We start from the raw sequence: 19,167 nt of genomic DNA on the forward strand, positions 1-19,167 counted from the left end.
AAGTCTTGTGTATAATAAAAGCTGTACACTAAATACTAGCAAATGTAGGCAGACTTATACGGAAAGAAACAAGATTTAAAGTGGTCCAAGTAATTAGTACATCCTGAAGGAAGAAATTTAAACAGACTATGCATTCTGAAAGAGCTACAGAGTTACAATTCACTAAACAAGTACCAGATCTTACCTTGCTCGGGTCCTTCTTCATCACTGCAACTGTTAATGGACCAACTTGTTGAAACATGCCCAGTCCAACCAGGGTGCTTTCCCACATCTACGGCCCAGCCAAGAGATAGTAAGAATTCTAGGAAGTGTGGCTGAACATTTCTGGAAGACTCTACATTCTTCAGAATCTGCAACATATTCCAATTCACAATATGAACAGAAAGCTGGAGGAGGCAGTTTTCATTGAATTTTTCTGTACAGCACATGTGGTGCTGACAAAACATCCTCTAGTCATCCCTAGAGCAGTACAGCCTTGGCCACATTACTCAGGTTCCTCAGTCTGGTTTTAAAGAAGCTATCTCTATGAGTGACAATAGTTCAGTCTCCCTGACTCTTTCATTTCCCTTTGCTGAGACTGAGGGAGCCAATTACAAGTTGGTGACTTTTTTGCTTTGTTTTGAGCAACACTGACATTTCCCACTCATTCCAGACAGGCCCCAGGGCCCCAATCCTGCAACGAACGCATCAAGAACAGACCTTTGCGCCAACACAATGCCTCATTTAGTTCTGGGGTCTTTCTATGCAAATCTCATTGCAGGACTGAGGCAGAGAGCTGTCCGGTGCCAATTAACCACTGCTGACCTGGATGAAACCTGAACAGTGATGTAAAGGCAAGGCCCCCATGTCTTACACAACGCATTAGACTGAAAAGAATGCAGCAGGAGCTACAGACCTGTCCCCTTCACTCTCTCCTCCTGATCCTGTGCTGTATCATCAGTATGAAGTTCCTTGCTTATTCTTAGGCTTGGAAGGATTAGATTTTTAAATCAGTAAACTTTCACCACACACACACACAAACTGATGAAAAAGTATTTCCATAGATGATCATCGAAATTTACAGTCAGGCAAAGAAAGAAAAATGGTGCTTGAGAACTCCGTTTGTTTTAGAGATATTGACATTGTGTATTTTGATATGTTGACAATGTGTGTTTTAATGGTTATAAAGGTTTAACTTTTGAATCTCAATGTCTGCTGCCATTAATTGCCCGCAACTGAAAATGTAAATAAAGAAAACGCTATAAAAATGCTGAAAATGCATAATTTTGTGCAACTGTGAAAATTTAAATCTATTTTACAAATGCTTAAAAATAAACATTGATATTATCCATCAAAACTATACATAAAAATCTAATTCTGCCATGCCTTGTTATTTTGAGTCTGAGTTCAGTTTTACTCTCCCCTCCATGCCCAGTTCCACAGGTTTTGTATAGAACACACAAAGAGCTGCATTTTAGGTATCACTGAGGCCAGGTGGAGGTTTTGAAAAGCGTATAGGTCTGCAGTATTCATACAGCGTTAGCACACACAGCCCCAGTGTGCTAGGGACTGTACAACCAGAACTAAGTGCTTACAGTGTCAGTAAGAGCCTCCTTGCACCCACCCATCCCAAGAGCCCCATTTCACCCTATCCAACAACAGATACACACATTACACTGAGGGCGTTGTTAGCATGATCAGCAGCGAGAGTGTTAATGTTAACATTCAGTGTTATGGTTCAGCCTCATTGATGTGAGAGTTCATGAGTCTCAGAAGTATTGTTCTGGGCCATCTGTAAACTCAGGCATACACAACTGAATGGATTTCTCTCTCGTTCACATCAGAAAGGCTGATCTTCAGAGCTCTAAATAAGGCTAGAGATGTTTTTAAGGAAAATTTACATTCTGGAGCATAACTACGTGGCTATTTTAAAAAAATAGCTATTATGCAGCCATTTCCATTTGCCTGGATAAATAATTACATCATACATGAGGCCCTACCAAAAGGCGAAAGAAGATCACGGGTACTAATAACACTGCCCATAAAGACGAGACACAAGATCAGTCAGGTTGGAAAACTGTTAGTTGTCTGAAGCGTGTAGCATCTGGTAATACATTGTTATCACTGTGCTTCCTTTTAATGAAAGCTCAAGATTTGTTTAGGCCCAGAGTGTCAGAATTGTGAACACATTTCCAGATATAGAAATGAGCACACACTTGCACATGCATGTGGATGGTTTCCTGTGTATGTGGAGTTACTATAGTTAAGCATGCTAATGTTATTATTGCATACCACAACTAGGCAAGCAAATGCAACTCAGAAGATCAGGTTTTAATGACGCAGACTTTACAGGTATTTTAATGGCTCTGTTACCACATATGGACTATACCCACAAAAAATTTATTTTGATACAGATAGACCTCTGAAAAAAAACAATGTAGTAACATACTGTTTCTCAGCAATGTCCTATTTTAGTGTACCTTTATGCAGCTGTTTACCCAATGTGTTTCTCATAGAACTTGTTCTTACACTGTTTCAGACTGCATAATCTACTTTCAAAGATTACTGAATACACGTTAAATTGCTGATATGTACCTATAAATCCATGGGAGAAGTGATATACAGAAGCTGTACACAGACTCAAGTGAAAGCTAATTTCTCCTTAAAGTGTAGATTTTTCCAATTCCTAAATATTTCAATTATATTCCACAGTTTGGACTGGTTGCATGCTTGCCTAAAACCAACCACAAAATTAAATAATATATTTAGATAAAGGTGATTACAACCCCCTACCATATGCCAGCACATAATGCTGCTCATTACTACTTCAATTTACTATTCTGCCTCTGTAGCACTACTACAACAATATGTTTTTTCTGGGTACTTTTCATATCAGTGATTTTCAAGGACACTGTTGCGTGTGTATGGTGCTGTGTTCTACAGCATTTGTGCATGACGACAGGTTCAACGCTGTTCTGTAATAGAACATGAATACTGTATGTGACCTGATTATAATTATTATAATAATTATTGGAATAAGAACATGAGTACTTGTGGCACCTTAGAGACTAACATTTCTTTGGAATGTGTACTGTATGCATATTGGGTTAATTCAGTAGCAGGATGATCAAGAAATGTGGGCAAGAAGGAGGACAACAGCCTAGATAACTGCCCCTCAGCAAACACCCGGGACTATTGACTCTAACACTACTACCCCACCCCCCAACCTTACCCCCACGCACAAACACTCCTGCTGAGTTACCCAAACTGGTTTAACTGGGCTCAGAAAATACAGGAGAAGAGAACTTTGGCCTGAATTAAGAGAGACTCTCAGGGAGGGGAAAGGTGAACCCAGACTCTAGAGGCGAGGGGTCTAAAGGAAGTTACACCTAGCAGGGTCCCCATAAGAGGATGGTGTAGGCCAGGGGTCTAAAACTCAAATGACCATGAGGGCCACATGAGGACTAGTACATTGGCCCAAGGGCCGCATTTACTGACACCTCCCCCTGACCGCCCTCAGCCCCACCCCCACTCCACCCCTTCCATGAGGCCCCGCCCCACCTCTTCCCACCCCTTCCCTGCCCCCATTACAACCCCTTCCCTGAAATCCCCACCCCAACTCTGTCCCCTTCCTGCCCCCAGGGGGTGCAGGAGGGGGCTCAGGGCAGGGAGATGAGCTGTGGGGTGCAGGAGGGGTGAGGGGTACGGCAGGGGGTCAGGGTGCAGCATGCGGCAGGGGGCTCAGGGCAGGGGGTCGGGGTGCAGGAGGGGTGCAGCAGGGGGCTCAAGGCAGTGGGTTGGGGTGCAGGAGGAGTGCAGGGTGCAACAGGGGGTTGGTGTGCAGCAGGGGGTCAGGGTGCAGGAGGGGTGCAGCAGGGAGCTCAGGGCAGGGGGTCAGGATGCAGGATGGGTGCAGCAGGGGGCTCAGGGCAGTGGGTCGGGGTGCAGGATGGGTGCAGCAGGGGTTCGGGGTGCAGGGTGCAGCAGGGGGCTCAGGGCAGGGGGTTGGGGTGCGGAGTGCAGCAGGGGGTCAGGGTGCAGCAGGGGGGAGGGGCAGTGGGTTGGGGTGCAGAGTGCAGCAGGGGGTCAGGGTGCAGCAGGGGGCTCAGGGCAGTAGGTCGGGGTGCAGAGTGCAGCAGGGGGTCAGGGTGCAGCAGGGGGCTCAGGGCAGTAGGTCGGGGTGCAGGAAGGGTGCAGGGTGCAGCAGGGGGGTCAGGGTGCAGGGTGCAGCAGGGGGCTCAGGGCAGTAGGTCGGGGTGCAGGAAGGGTGCAGGGTGCAGCAGGGGGGTCGGGGTGCAGGGTGCAGCAGGGGGCTCAGGGCAGTAGGTCGGGGTGCAGGAAGGGTGCAGGGTGCAGCAGGGGGGTCAGGGTGCAGGGTGCAGCAGGGGGCTCAGGGCAGGGGGTTGGAGTGCGGGGTGCAGCAGGGGGTCAGGGTGCAGCAGGGGGCTCAGGGCAGTAGGTCGGGGTACAGGAAGGGTGCAGGGTGCAGCAGGGGGGGTCGGGGTGCAGGGTGCAGCAGGGGGCTCAGGGCAGGGGGTTGGAGTGCGGGGTGCAGCAGGGGGTCAGGGTTCAGCAGGGGGCTCAGGGCAGTGGGTTGGGGTGCAGGGGGGTGCCGGGTACAGCAGGGGGTTCAGATACAGGAGGTGTTCGGGGGGTGGGCTCCGGCCCAACGCGCACTGGGGGCAGGGCAGACTCCCTGCCTGCCTGCCTGCCCTGCCCCCGCGCCACTCCGGGAAGACGACGGAACCTGGGGAAGGAGGGGCGCAGAGGTGTGTGGGGCTGTTGCTTCAGGCACCGCCCCAAGCAGCTCCCATTGGACGTGAAGCGCAACAGCCACACACAGTCCTGCACCCCTCCTTCCCAGGTTCCGTCGGCTTCCCAGAGCGGTGTGGGGCAGGGCAGGCAGGGAACCTGGCAGAAAATAACCCCCCGGGCCGCGTGTTTGAGACCCCTGGTGTAGGCCTTTTTTGTTTCAAAACCTTTTCTCTTATATTATGCTTTGTTCCTACGGTTAAGATAAAACAATACTTCGTTTTAAGAAGCTTTTTGGAGTCACTGATTTACTGCTATTTACACGCTCCAAAATGGGAAAACTTTAGAGAGGGAGTCCAGTTGGACCTGCTGGACAAACACAGTTAATGCACAGGGTACTGTATCCTAAGACACAATCTAAGAGTGGGAGAATCACAGGTTTCCATCCCAGGAAAGGAAAAACTGTATGAGGCCTAACACTTGTGGGGGTGCAATCAGAGAAGGAGTCAGAGCTGCGAACGGGACATGTGCATCTAAGGCTACAGAAACAATTTTATATTGTGCTATTTGAAAAGAGGATATGGCCACCATAAAGACAAACCATGGGACAATTTTAATGAAACTGGTGAAGAGAGGAATAAGTTATATGCCATCCTGGCCCCTTATTCTGCAGGGCTGATTCACCTGGAGGGAGGGCCAACAGTGCTGCTGCTACCTGTCCTCCCTCAGAACCTGCAGTAGCAACAAATTTGAAGGGGGTAAATTCCCCCCAAGAACAGAAAAAAACCCTCTCCAGCTAGCTCAAAGAGCTCCCTTCACTTGCTGTAGAGAGTAAAAACAACTGGGTAATGTCAGCCAGCTAGCATTTCAGAGGCAATAACTTCACTTGGTCTTCGCTCTGATCTTGTCCCTCTGCAGATAGGGCTCAGCCACTCATCTAGGCTAGCACTGGATAACACCAGAGAAGGGGTTACATTTTATCTTAAGTATCAGAGGGGTGTTAGTCTGGATCTGTAAAAAGCAACAGAGTCCTGTGGCACCTTAAAGACTAACAGATGTATTGGAGCATAAGCTTTCCTGGGTGAATACCCACTTTGTCAGACGCATGTCATACCCATTTTTTTATTAACTTGGCTTTGATCACCATGACTTAATGCACGTTAGGTGATTCCCTGAAGACCCCAGGGAATACCCAAAAACTTTGGATAATTAGGGGTACTAGCGCTACAGAATCTGAAACAGTATGCTTAGGGCCTCCTACCCTACCACCAAACATCAAAGTCTACAGAATTGACCCCACAATTATAGACTGCTGGTTGGGCTCCTGAAGACTGTCCAGCTCTGCAGGATTATGGTTTCTACTAAGAAATCTTTATCTGCCTAAGCTCATAAAAATGCATGGATCAGAGCAACTGGCTCAGCAGGAATAAGGTACTTTAACTTGCATGCCTTAGCCCTATTTTATCATACTAAGATGCCTGGCCTGGGAAAAGCCAGCCGGACAGGCTTTCTACACCCAAACCTCATTTATCTGAAAGGTTGTCAGGTGGCATGACCCTGGTTTCAGGTAATAGTTACAATATGTTCCACTCGTGCGTTTTACGATAAACAAGGTTGTGCTGCATTTTGTTAGCTAAGCATTTCCAAGCTTATAAGATGTGGCGAGAGTGCCTGGAGTAAACTAATTAGTTCTGTGGCAGACAGCTACATTTACACTACATACAGTGTGGAGTACACAGGGAATGAGGGGAAGGCACTATAAAAATGTCTCCTTAGGATGACTTTATACACTCTCTTTTATAATCGTGGGTTTCCAAGGTACAGTTCAGATGCAAGGATGTCGCTAGTAGGCTCTGCAGTCCTCTAGCCTGATACTCTCACTACTGATAAAATCTGAACGCAAACAAGTACAGTCAGTGCAACATATACCTTACAAAGCAGTAATTCCTTTTTACTTGTACATTTAGTTTTCCAATTCATTGACATTTCTGTTTGAAATGAAACCCTACAAAAGCAAACTACCTGGACTTTGCACACCACTGGAACAAGTTATGGTATTGCTCGTAAATGGGGCCTGTGAACCTTGAAAGTGCCCCTCTAATGTCGGGTTCTGCAGATAGGTGTTTCTATACATTTAGAACAGTACTGGATAAGAAAGCATTATTAATCCTTTCGGCATACATAACTAATAAATGATCCTCATTTTACAGATTAAAAAAAAACAAAGCACAATGACTTGTTAGAGATCACACAGCAACTCAGTGCAGAGCCAAGAATCCTGAGTCCCAGTCCTCTGCTCCAGCCATTAGACCGCATTGTTCTATAACTAAGAGGTAAATGAAGCAAAAACATACGGAGACCAATCAGTGCTCCAATTTTTCACATACCTCCTGGCTTGTTTTCTGGCCTGCCTTCATGTAGAAAATGAAAACTGTATCAAAAGGACGACATGGCAGTAGATCCAAGTAACCAAGGTCATCAAAAAACCCAGGGAGGGCAGAGTCAAGTGCAATCAGATGAGGAGGTAGACGGCTGTTAGCAGTTTCCTACCCAGCAAAGAAAGAAGTTCAATTTTTTAAATTATTTAAAAAAACCCTTTTCACCAGTAATGTTCTTTGATGGTTTCACTATGATCCATTTTAAAATACACTGAACAAAACAAATGCAATTTTTTTCTAAATAAGAACAAAACCATAACTTAATTTCTAACATGATATAAACATGACACCACAAAAGCCTTGTTTTGTATGGTTTCGCAAAGAAGCCTGTACTATTTGATATCACAGTGTCCCTGGTTCACTGAAGAAATTCTAGAAGTACCAAGAGATTGGTACTGAGTGGAAACGACAGAAATAATTTTGAACTTTTTAATATTAATACTTTCCCCCACACCCAGGCTAGTGAGGACCTGCAGTGCACCAACACTGTGAACTCCACATGCACTTTGTTTTGGAGACCATCACTAAGTACTACTTGTGATTATTATTTCTGCAACAGCTCAATTCTCTGTTTGTTGACAGTCTGTACAGAGCTAGAGACAAACTCCACGGTGAGATATAGAGAGCCCAAAAGCAGGAGGCAGTGTTTCCCTCTGAAAATTGGATTATCTGTATTAACTCATAAAATAATAACTTGAACATTTAGCTAGCGTTTCCATCACATGGATCCAAAAAGTGCTTTATGTAGCAACTTACAAGCTATATATGTATGGATAACTGGATCTGTTTAACAGAGTACTGCAGTCCTACAGAAATGTTTAGGGCTGAAACCAACTATGGCATCCAACTGAAATTGCAGGAAGAATTTCAAGTACACAATATGTAATTATCCCAATTTAGGTACCTTTTGTAAAACCAGCTTAGAGCTCTTCAGTCAAAGCTTGAAGCATTTGACCTCTGACCCCTGGCTTCCAGAACTCCTGAGAAGTTCTGGGGTTCATTTCCCTATATCTGAGCAGACCACAGCTATCGTAACAGTGACTAGCTCTAGCAGTATATTTCCACAAGAGAAAACTCCATTAGTAAAGCTGCTAAATGACACTGCTTTGTCCTACAGAATATTGGGGTGTTTGAGGCCATTTGTACAATATGAAGGGAGATATCAAGTCACCTTCAGTGCCTCTAGTGACAGAAATCCAAAGTGCGAGAGAAAGAGGCGTGCTGTCTGGAATTCCTGGGCAGGAGGCGGGGGCTTACACTCAGTGATTGGGTCAGGGAAACTCTTCTTGCGCCACTCCTCTTCACTCTGCTGATCTATAGAAGTCTCATAAGTGATCTGTTGGGCCATACCATTCCTCAGCTTCTCATGCCGCTCTTCCAACTGAAACACATTATTTCACAGATATGGAATACTGATTCCAGCAACATCTTTTTCCCAGCATTTCAAAGCACCTCCCTAGCTAGTTCACAGAGCAACAAACCACAAGCATCAACAGTTCCTGGAACACTCCCCCATGTTTATGGGAGCACTGAGTAGTGAGGTCCCACAGATGTGGAGGAGGATCAGTGGATGTGACTTGAAACCCCACAATCAATATCATATTTGTTTAGGACAACTATGGCAAACTCCAATATTTGTCCTTCAAATGAGCTGGAAGAATAGCACATTTTTCACTCTTATCTAATAATGCCACATTTACAAGAGCTCTCACAAGACAGAAGAGGTGCTAGCCTCTTTCCCCGGAGCAGCAGCAGGAAACAAGTCACTGCTTCAGGTCATCATAGTGTGTTAGGATTGGGGCAAAACATATTGTGTGGGGCTCCCCAATAGGCCAATAATAGGTAGGGTCATATCATAGGTCCTACCATCATTCCTGGATAGTTCCTAGACTTCACTAACCTGCAGTGAATTTGTCACCTCGTTAACAGAAGTTGGTAATGTTCTACTGCAATACTCTTTACAGCAGGAAAGCTTTAGAGTTAAGTGCCCCGTGTAGGGTGTAATTTACCAAATGGATTCTGAAGCTGACGGGCAAAGAACAGAGGAAATAATCAAAGACTAAAACCTCTTACTTCCTCATTAACAATTTCATGCAAGTCTGGAATGCTCAGGTCAGCTTTCACAAAGGGGATCTTGTCCACCTCCTCAGGAAAGGGCCGGTGTCTCACACTGTATTTGAGTCCAACATCATTTTTAGGAGCTGGTCGAGGTTCTGGTAAAAACATCTGTTATGATGAAGGGAATAATTTTATGTCCAATTTAAATGCTTTGTCCTGTGGTGCAATACATTTATATTATAGAGATAATTTTCTTTGTGTGTATCACAATATCACAGATTCATAACAATAGGCTTTATTTATTGAGAAAGCATTCAGAAAACTAAATATTATTCACTTCTAAGAATTGATTATAAGTTTTAAAGCAAAGTTTGATATTCAGGCCTACTCATTATGGTTGTTCTACGCCTGGTACCTATGAACCCTGATTTTCAACACAATCTCTATGCCACCAATCCCATTCGATTACATGGAAGTTGCAAGCCTTTCTGACGTTACTTTAGTTTTAGGTTAAACCAATTCTAATAATGTTTAAAGAGAGCTAAAGATTATTTCTGGTAGTCTCCACATAGGCCCTACTGAATATGTGACTAGATGAGGGAAGGGTGCTGCATATCAGGCTGATGAGCCTAGGGCTGCATAGGAGGGATACTGCAGGTCAGGATGAACTCACTGCCAGAGGTATGCAAGAAGCTTGCCTACTGCTTGCAATCGCTGTATTTTGCTCTCAACGGTACGATCAGTTCCTCATGACCATTAGAGTTATTCAAACCCCAAAGTTTGAGTGGGAACACAACACCACATAAGCCACGGGGGATAAGGGTCTTTGGGGTTGCCCTGAGTGCCACATTATTAGCTTGCCTTTTTTTTTTTTTTTTTTTTTTTTTTTTTAAATTTAGAGGTATAAAATGCTAAAAAGTAAGAAGCGCTGTATCCTTGCTACACTCCCACTGACACCAACAAGTATTTCACATGCCAAGAGAGAACCTTCCCATAGTCTCTATCAAACCTCACTATCTTGCCATTCCACTAAGTGTCCCAACTGAGTGACACATCTGCTTAAGTGCCAGGGTAGCTTTAGAAGCATCACAAGGATTATATGCTTCCCCAAAGTTTGCTTAGCCATGGGCAGACTGCTAAGAGCAATTTAAGGTTTACTTGGGTTTCCTAGATTTTTAGATTTGTATAAAGTAGCCTAAATATAGAAGGGACAGCTGAGGCTGACAGCCCCAATTTTCAACCACAGTCTGAGTGTCCTTGTTTCACTGTAATAAATCCATTTCCAGTCATCCCGAAAAGCCAGAGAAATGGATGTAAAAACCATAATGCTGGAAAATGCTCACAAGAGCCAAGAGTCCCAGAAGCCATGGCATCACCTCCACTCAAACTATTAATGCCTGAACACTGCAGGACAGATACAGTCCCCACACGACACTTTCCAAACAATGCAGGGACTATTTCCCTTACACACAAACAATTCGGAAGTAAGCAGCATTTTTGTTCAACACTCACACTCTAGTATTATAACAAATTTGTAAAGAGCACCAGAGATGTGTATCATTACCCACAGTTAAGGGCACTGTGACTCAGCCATACACACAGTCACCAATTTTGTGGTTTATCTTGCAATTTTAGTGAAATTTCTGCTGAGCATCTGTAGTTACAGATTTCCCATTGGGCTCTGATAGAGACCTTTTGATTTGCTTTAGCTCCTCTTGGCAAAAGGCAAAGTTGCTGGGCCCACGCAAGTCTTCCAGACACCCCACGGATCAGAACCGTGACAGAGGGGAAAGAGTCATCTGCAGAGTGCATAGATAAAACATATTTTAATATATTATGTAATAATTTAATGCAATTGGCAAACACCTAAGTGATCAGCACAAACAGACGGAAATGTATTCATACCCATAAGTGTCAATATACTATATCACCATGTAAACTTGTGTGATTTTCAGGGTAACTTGTCCCATCTGACCCATAAGACAGATCCCTGAAGGGTAGCAAAAATAAAGGATGACCTTTGTTGCAACATGGAAATACTGTTCTGCTGGGCTCTCTGAACATTCCAAATGGACTTCTACCCTTGAGCCAGATCACCTTGGTTTGATTGCAAGAAGTGGTTAGTTTCATTACAACTCAGCTAACAGACTGTAATTTCTGCATGCAGAAGTAAGGCCAGTAGATCAAAAAAAATCCGCCTGTTTACATGGGCAGCAAGTGGATTCATGGAGGGATATGTATATACATCAGCATCTGAGAACATAACATGGATTTGGACCAGTCCTTGGAGGATTTTAATGCCAGTGATATTTGACAACTTAGGACAAACACAACGTTATTCTGAGAGAGAAGAACTGCTCACTTGAGAGAGTGTGTGTATTATTCCAAGAAAGTCAAGGAGTGTTATCGTAAACTTGTTGGATTGGACAGATATGGGTGTGGGTGTTTATCAGTGTCCAAATTATCTGCTAGAATTTAAAACTAGTGATGGTCAGTGACGTACCAGGAGTGCTTTGGGCACTTTGGGCCACAACCTGGTAACTGGACCCATGTTTCTTTTTGGCTGGCAAAGATGATAGGCCAACTGTGGTGGACACGGTCAGTGTCCATCTGAGGACAGGGTGCCAGCCACTCTCGCTGAGGCATGGGTGAGGCACCTACTCAAGTCATCCCTTGATACTGATGACCTTGTAATTATAGGCTAGTATCACAGCTCCCATTTTGGAGAAAGATTACAGAGATTCCAAGTCTTCAGATTTCCTTGATCCTGGTCAGTCCCACATATGGGAATGAACTAGTGTCACTGGTCAATGGCCGTCTGGCTATGGACAAGTACCATGTGCCCATGCAAACTGTCAGATCTGTCTGACGTGTCTATCTATGATATCTGGCAGAGAGGATGAAATCTTTTAAGCGGCCCCCTTTTTATATAGGAAGGCCCAGAGAGTGATTTGGGGCTAGTGTTTGTCCATCTCTAAGGCATGCTTGCACAGGGTATTGCAGAGCTCTTACTCGAATTCCCTTCTTGTTCAAAGTGCACATGAAACTGCTAGGAGAGTTAGTAAGGAGACATGGGTTATGGCACAAATAATACCCAGCTGCACATCTCCTTTACAGCTAATCCCACTGGTGCAGTGGAATGGCTCACCCAGTGTCTGCTAGAGATTGGAGTTCAATTGAAGTTAAGCCCCTACAGATGAAAAGCAATGACGCAATACAGCTGCTGGGAGTCAGTCCCCACTGAAATATTTAATAGCAACAGAGCCTTAAAATGAGCAAATCAATACCACACACAGCAGTTGCTGGTTAAACATCAATCCATGTAGTCTGACATACATTTTATACATTCACCCTTTTATGGAGTGGAACGTGTGACTTTTTAAAATGTACTGAAGTGCTACTGGTTTTATTCCTTCAGCTGTATTTACAGAGCAGTCAGCTAAAAGCATGTGATCTCACAGATTAGTGCACATTTATTTGGAAAATTTGGCAGGGTTTATATTCATTGTAACTACAGTGACACTTTGTTGATCTTATTGCATGAACCCCTGCAATTACATGCCAGTGTTCCACACTTCAGTGGAACACCCTGTAGAACAGGTTTCCAGTGTGTGAAAGGCAAAAGAACTGCCTAACTAAAACAAACACATTTTGCAGATATGCTACAAAGAATTTTGAACTACAGAACCAAGAGGACCCAAAATGTTTAACTTACTTTGCTCATTCCCTAAAGGCTGCTCCAACATTGCTAGGATGACACTATTATCAAGGACAAAGTAGCGGAAGCTGTGTTTGTTAATGGTAGGTAGACGGGAGTATTTAATTAAGGTGGTTTCATTCACCAGGCTGCAAGGAGAGGCAGGGCCACTGGGTGAAGGAAATGCTCCAAGTAACTGCATAATACTGTAAATCAGAAAAGAATTCAGTCAACACCACATCCAAAAAGATGCATCTTGATCCCATCTGAGATGGGAACTTTTAGACATGTTGTTCCTTTGCATCCTGACATAGGAAATTGACAACTGATCAAACCAATGATCCACATAATCCAGGTCCTGTCTCAAACAGGGACCAATAACTGAAGGCTTCAGAGGACAGTGCAAGAAACCCCATGTGGGACAAATAACCTGCCCATGTGGGAAGTTACTACTTTAACCACAGGAAATCAGCAGTTTGGGAATGCTTTGAAGCATGAGAAGGTCTACCCCTTTTTTCTTTATTTTAACTTTTCGTATATATCTGTGAATATTCTTATTGTCCATCAAAGTGTTTAATTCCTAATCCCTTCTTGAATCCCAAGCACCTGGAGCAGCCATAGTAGGTGTGCTTGCTATCACTGCTTTAGTGTTACTTTGAACAGAAATTATACAGCAGAGCCTTCATGAACCTAGACCCCTAATTTGAGGAGTGCAGCCTTTGAAGGTTTCAGATTGCAAACTCTTCAGGACAAGGACCAGGTCTTCGTATGTGGTTGTACAGCACCTAGCATAATGGAGTCCCTGACCAGATTGGGGTCCATGGGCACTACTGCGATAAAAATATTCAATAATAATTTGAAATTATGCACATTATTTTAAAAACTATTTTCCCAGATATTATCTGTCTCCACCAATGCAACAGCACCATCTCAGGGTTTAGTTTCAGAAGAAATTCCCTGGCTAAGAGTGGTGAATGAGGGTATGATCATGTCTGGTGATAATACAACATCTGGACAGAGCTTTTTTAAAAGGCGTAATTTCTGGGGGAGAGATCAGATAGGAGATTGCTGTTGATCACCTACTTGATCTCTCCCCCAGAAATTAGGCCCTTTAAAAAAAGCTCTTACTTCTGGTCAGATCACCACCAGATATGAGCATATTTAATAGTTAACCCCACCCCCACAATTAATAATTGTATTTACATAGATAAAGGAAAAGTGCCTGGACTACAGCAGTACATACATAAATACTTTTATGCAATACCAAGTTCATCTGCAAATTCTGGTGAATAGTTACATTTATCTTGGTACACAGAATCACTTTATAGTTCACATTAAACTGTATGGCAATTTACGGTAAGTGGAACAAAGGAGAAGGCAGGTACCCCTTTTTGCAAGCCACTTGTAAAAGTTAGCAAGTGAAAACTATCTATCCATCCCAAGTTACCCAGCCTACCACCCTGTAGAGAGTTGGTGTGGCTCCCTGCCGCCCCGGGGGGAGGGGGGGGGGGGAAGGGGAAAGAGCCCATCCGGAGGCCAGAGTGGGCAGAGCTAGGGAGCTCTGAGCCCGCCCCTCAGGGGGTCAGGCGGCGACCCGGAAGTACAAAGGCTCGCCCTCAGAACTCAGTCAGGCCCCAGCCGCCGGAGAGCCCAGACGTCTCCAGCCTAGCTCGGGGCTGGGAAACCTCCGCGGCCCAGGGCGCCCGCTACCCGGAGGAGCTGCCGGGTCTGCCCTGCGCCTGCTACCCGGAGGAGCCGTCAGGCCTGCCAAATGATCCCTGGCCTGACGAACCCATGGTCCAGGATCTCCCCGAGGCCGACACCAGCCCCAAGGGGGAGTGTGGAAGTAGCCCGGGGGCAGCCGACCCCAGTCTGGCTGCAGCACTGCCAGACCCTATGTCAGTGTGTTGCGGCCAGGATCCCCACTGACTAAGCAGCGGGCCTTCTACCGCTGCTAGGGCCCCAGGCTGGGACGCAGTGGAGTGGGAGGGCCTGCCACCTGTGGGTGGCAGTCTCCCCCTCTCCCAGGCCTTTTGAGGCTTAGGCCTACTATTGTTGCCCCGCCCTGACCCAGGGCCTGGGCTTAAATACTAGTACTATTGTTGCTCAACCCTGACTGAGGGTCTGAGCCCCTGATTCAGCGTTTGTTGCCCCGTCCTGACCTAGGGCCTGGGCTAAATACTCCTGCTTGCTGCTCAGCCCTGACTGAGGGCCTGAGCCCTGACATAGCATTGGTGCCCACCCTGAGCCACGGTCGGGCTTACCGTGTCTTCCAGGATTGCAAGGGCTGCCGAGGGAGACCCTGCAGCTGGACAAAGTACCCAAGAACCAGTGGGTAGTGAGCCAGTGTGGCTCCCCACCGCCCGGAGAGGGTCGAGCCCCGATAAACTCTTGTACACACCCATAATACCCACCCATTAAAACAGTGTTCTTCTGAATGTTAATTTCCCCAGCAGCGATATACTGCCAGGCAGCTGACATATTCTGATGAATGCCATACCATGTTAATGTAGCTTCAGCTGCATCCTTCACCCTCATTGAGGCAGGATTTGGTTCTTTATCTCCTTTGTACTTGACCTCTTGTTCACTGTTTTTGGATTTACTTCCTGAGATGCCCAATTCCACAATCTCCAACACCTCTTTTAAACAGTCCTAAAGTGGGAAAGGGACAAATTGTTTAAAGCAAAACACTCACATCTGGTCCTCCCTAAAGAATTTCACGTGACAATGATGTATTATCACCATTATAGCCACCCCAAGCACACCAAGAAATCGGTTATCTACAGCAAGGCACTCAGATACCACAGAATATGCTCCAAGGAGAAAGTCTGGAATATACACCTTAACACACTCTAAACCACCCTCACCCAACAAGGATACTTCAGAGGAGTAGAGCACATCATAATGGGCCACCCAAATACCCCAAGAAAACCTGCTTAAATATAGAAAACCCACGTCGACTGTACACTCTTAAGTTGTCACTTACCATGCCACACTGGAAGCCATATGGGGTACAGGTCTGTCTCATCTTACGCTTGGGTTATGTTCCGCAGTCAGCGCATAAAGCGAAAACCGCATATAGTCAAAATGACCCTTGAAAATCCTTTAAATCACCCATAAAGTACAATTTTGTGTATACAACCCTGTACAGTACTATGTATTGTATAAGCAATGTACAGTACAGTATATAATAAAGACTACATATGCAAAATATAATTTTAAAGTATTTTTAATAACATAACAGAGACCGAAGAATGAAAGAATAAAAAGTGAAAACAGTACAGTACTGTAAACCTGAACAGTCACCAGTCATCCTGGATATTCTTGCTAGTCTTGTACTGTACACACTTCAATGATTAGTCTTCCTCTTCCCCTGACAACACTATTATTGAGTCATCAGGGCTTGATGTCGATCCAGGAGACGATGGGCCAGGCTTGGGTGACAGAGAGCGAGTCGTAGACGAAGTGGTTGGTTCTGGTTCAGCTCGAGAAATTGATTGTGTAGGCTCTGCTGCTGCTGGTTGTTTTTTCTTTAAAAACATGGTGATTGGCAACTGTCGCTGTGGTCTCTTGAGCTCCTCAAACATTTCTTGGTACAGTGTCAAATCATCCGTAATACTAAGTGTGATTGAGGCTTAATTCCATAGAAGGATGATATTCAGAAATTAAATCATTCAAGTGTTTCACTGCTAGGAACACTTCAGAAAATTTATGAAGATTCCAAGTTGCTGGCTCTTCCTGATAGTCATCATCTTTGTCTTCTGTAGACGATTTTATCAGTTCCTCTAACTCTTTGTTAGTCAATGTTTCTCTATGGCCCTCAATTAATTCCTCAATTTCTTCCTCGAGGATGTTGACAAAGCCATCACCACCCACTTGCCTGGCCACCTGAACAATGAGTTGCACTTCTTTGTCAATGGTCGGGAAACCCTTAAAATCATTCACACAGTCTTCCGATAGGTTTCGCCAACATGCATTGACTGTTTCAGGCTTAACTGCATCCATTACCTGTTAATATAAGTGATGCAATCAGCAATGTTGAAGGACTTCCAACACTCCATCATATTAACATTGGGATCAGCATCCATAGCCGTAAGAATCCGTGAGAATGTAAGCCTCATGTACGGGGCCTTGAAACAGCTAATGATGCCTTGATTGAGAGGTTGGAGGAGGCATTGGGCGGGAGAAAGACAACTTCAATGTCATTATGCGCAAACCTGAGTGCCGCAGGGTGGCCAGGAGCATTGTCTACGATCAGCAACACTTTAAAGTCAAGTCCTTTCTCTTCAAGGTACTGCTTGAACTCCAGAATGAAACACTTGTGGAACCAATCCAGAAATAATGCTGCCGTCACCCAAGCCTTTTTATTTGATTGCCAGAACACAGGCAGGAGATTTTTGTTCTTGCCTTTTAGGGTGCGGGGATTTGCAGACCTGTAGAACAAGCCCGGCTTTATTAATTAAACGCCCAGCCGCATTGCCACAAAGCAACACAGTCACACGGTCTTTAGCTGCTTTGAAGCCAGGGGTTTGTCTTTCTGATTTCGAAATGTAAGTGCGGGTGGGCATTTTTTTTCCAGAAGAGCCCAATCTCGTCAACATTAAAAACTTGTTCTGGAAGATAGCCCCTTTCCTCTATGATTTTCTTTAATTGTTCGGGGTAGGCTTTTGCTGCCTCCTCATTGGCAGATGCAGCTTCACCAGTAGTCTGCACATTTTTGAGGTTGAAGCGGTTCCTAAAACTGTTAAGCCAACCTTGGCTGGCTTTGAATTCCTTCTTATCAGAAGGCTGTCCCTCTTCGGCAGGAGGTCTGAACAGCGTATAGATGCTAAGAACCTTTTCTCACAACATGCTGCCATTGATATGCACACGTTTACGTTTCATGTCTTCCAGCCATAAATTTAATGCCTTTTCAGTCTTCACTAAAGTCTTATCATGCACTTGGCTCGTCACCTTAGCAGTTACTGGAGCACTTGATGCCACGACTTGATGAATTTCTCTCTCTCGAATCTTGATGGCATGAATCCTAGATTCGTTGCGGCCGTATTTACGCGCCACGTTTGCGATGGACATACCATCTCTCAATAAGATCAACACAGCCAGTTTTTCCTCTAGAGTTGGAACAGATCGCTGTTTCTTCGGTTGAGCACCAGATGAAGTAGGTGCCTTGCGTTTAGGGGCCATGTTATACAGTATGAAAAATACGTACTGTATCTTTAAACAGTACAGGCACAGTAGAATCTCACTCAGCGCAGTGAGATGCGCACACTATGAGAGGCACAGGGGGACTGAGTACTGTAGTGGGAACAGCAGATTCACTTCTCCCATCTCACACTCACTCCGGGGCAGACGCACTATTTAAACTTTTTTTTTTTTTTTTTTTTGGCCAACCCTCCAGGGGTATTATAGGGGAGAACCACATCACAGGCCTAAAGACATGCTGTTGCTGTCAAGTCCCCGCAAAAAAATATTTTAGTGGGAACAGCAGATTCGCTTCTCACGCTGGTGGACTCGCCCGCACGTTTTTCCCCCCACCCCGACCACAAAGCTGAAAGATGTTAAACGCACGTAAGATGCGACAGACCTGTATCATCAAATAACTACAACCCATATTCAATGAGGAACCCACCCTGAAAAACTTTTCCAGAGCCCCCTCTTCTGGCTTTCAAACAACCCCCCAATCTCTCCAAGATCATCAACAGAAGTAAACTCCCCACAGACGAGGGCACACTAACTCAAAGTGGCACCAGATACTATCAGAACAAGAGATGCAAAACCCGCAGCCATATCTCCACTGCTACAATGATCAACACCCCCCACCACCCACCTTTCAAGATTCATGGGTCCTACACATGCCTATCATAACGTATGTTGTACCTCATCCAGTGCACTAAGTGCTCCAGAAACAACTATGTGGGTGAAACCAGAATCACTACACTCTCAAATGAACTCACACAGGAAAATAATAAAAGACAAAAGCACCCAATCACCTGTGGGCGAACACTATTCACAAAGCGAATAGGTCTATATCTGACCTATCAGTCCTCATTCTCAAAACTGCACAATAGTTTCAAAAGATGAGTCTGGGAGCTTAAATCCATAACTCTGCTAAATACTAAGGCCTGGTCTACACTACGACTTTAATTCGGATTTATCAGCTTTAATTCGAATTAACCCTGTAACCGTCCACACAACGACGCCATTTAATTCGATGTAAAGGGCCCTTTAAATCGATTTCTGTAC

General features: G+C 44.9%; 1 protein-coding gene across 4 annotated transcripts in view; it reads right to left on the bottom strand.

Annotated features, from left to right (window-relative positions):
- RALGAPB (Ral GTPase activating protein non-catalytic subunit beta) overlaps positions 1–19,167 on the bottom strand; it is a 129,407-nt gene that overhangs the window by 18,745 nt on the left and 91,495 nt on the right. For all 4 annotated transcript variants that reach the window (XM_054045324.1, XM_054045323.1, XM_054045322.1 and 1 more), the window contains 7 exons: positions 15,425–15,576; positions 12,943–13,130; positions 10,920–11,026; positions 9,243–9,395; positions 8,341–8,550; positions 7,119–7,277; positions 185–350 (listed from right to left, as the gene is read on the bottom strand). In XM_054045324.1, coding sequence (XP_053901299.1) covers positions 185–350; positions 7,119–7,277; positions 8,341–8,550; positions 9,243–9,395; positions 10,920–11,026; positions 12,943–13,130; positions 15,425–15,576 — 1,135 coding nt within the window. The remainder of the gene's footprint in view (positions 1–184; positions 351–7,118; positions 7,278–8,340; positions 8,551–9,242; positions 9,396–10,919; positions 11,027–12,942; positions 13,131–15,424; positions 15,577–19,167) is intronic.

Source organism: Malaclemys terrapin, chromosome 12 (assembly GCF_027887155.1).
Source record: "Malaclemys terrapin pileata isolate rMalTer1 chromosome 12, rMalTer1.hap1, whole genome shotgun sequence".
In the NCBI taxonomy this organism is placed as follows: Eukaryota; Metazoa; Chordata; order Testudines; family Emydidae; genus Malaclemys; species Malaclemys terrapin.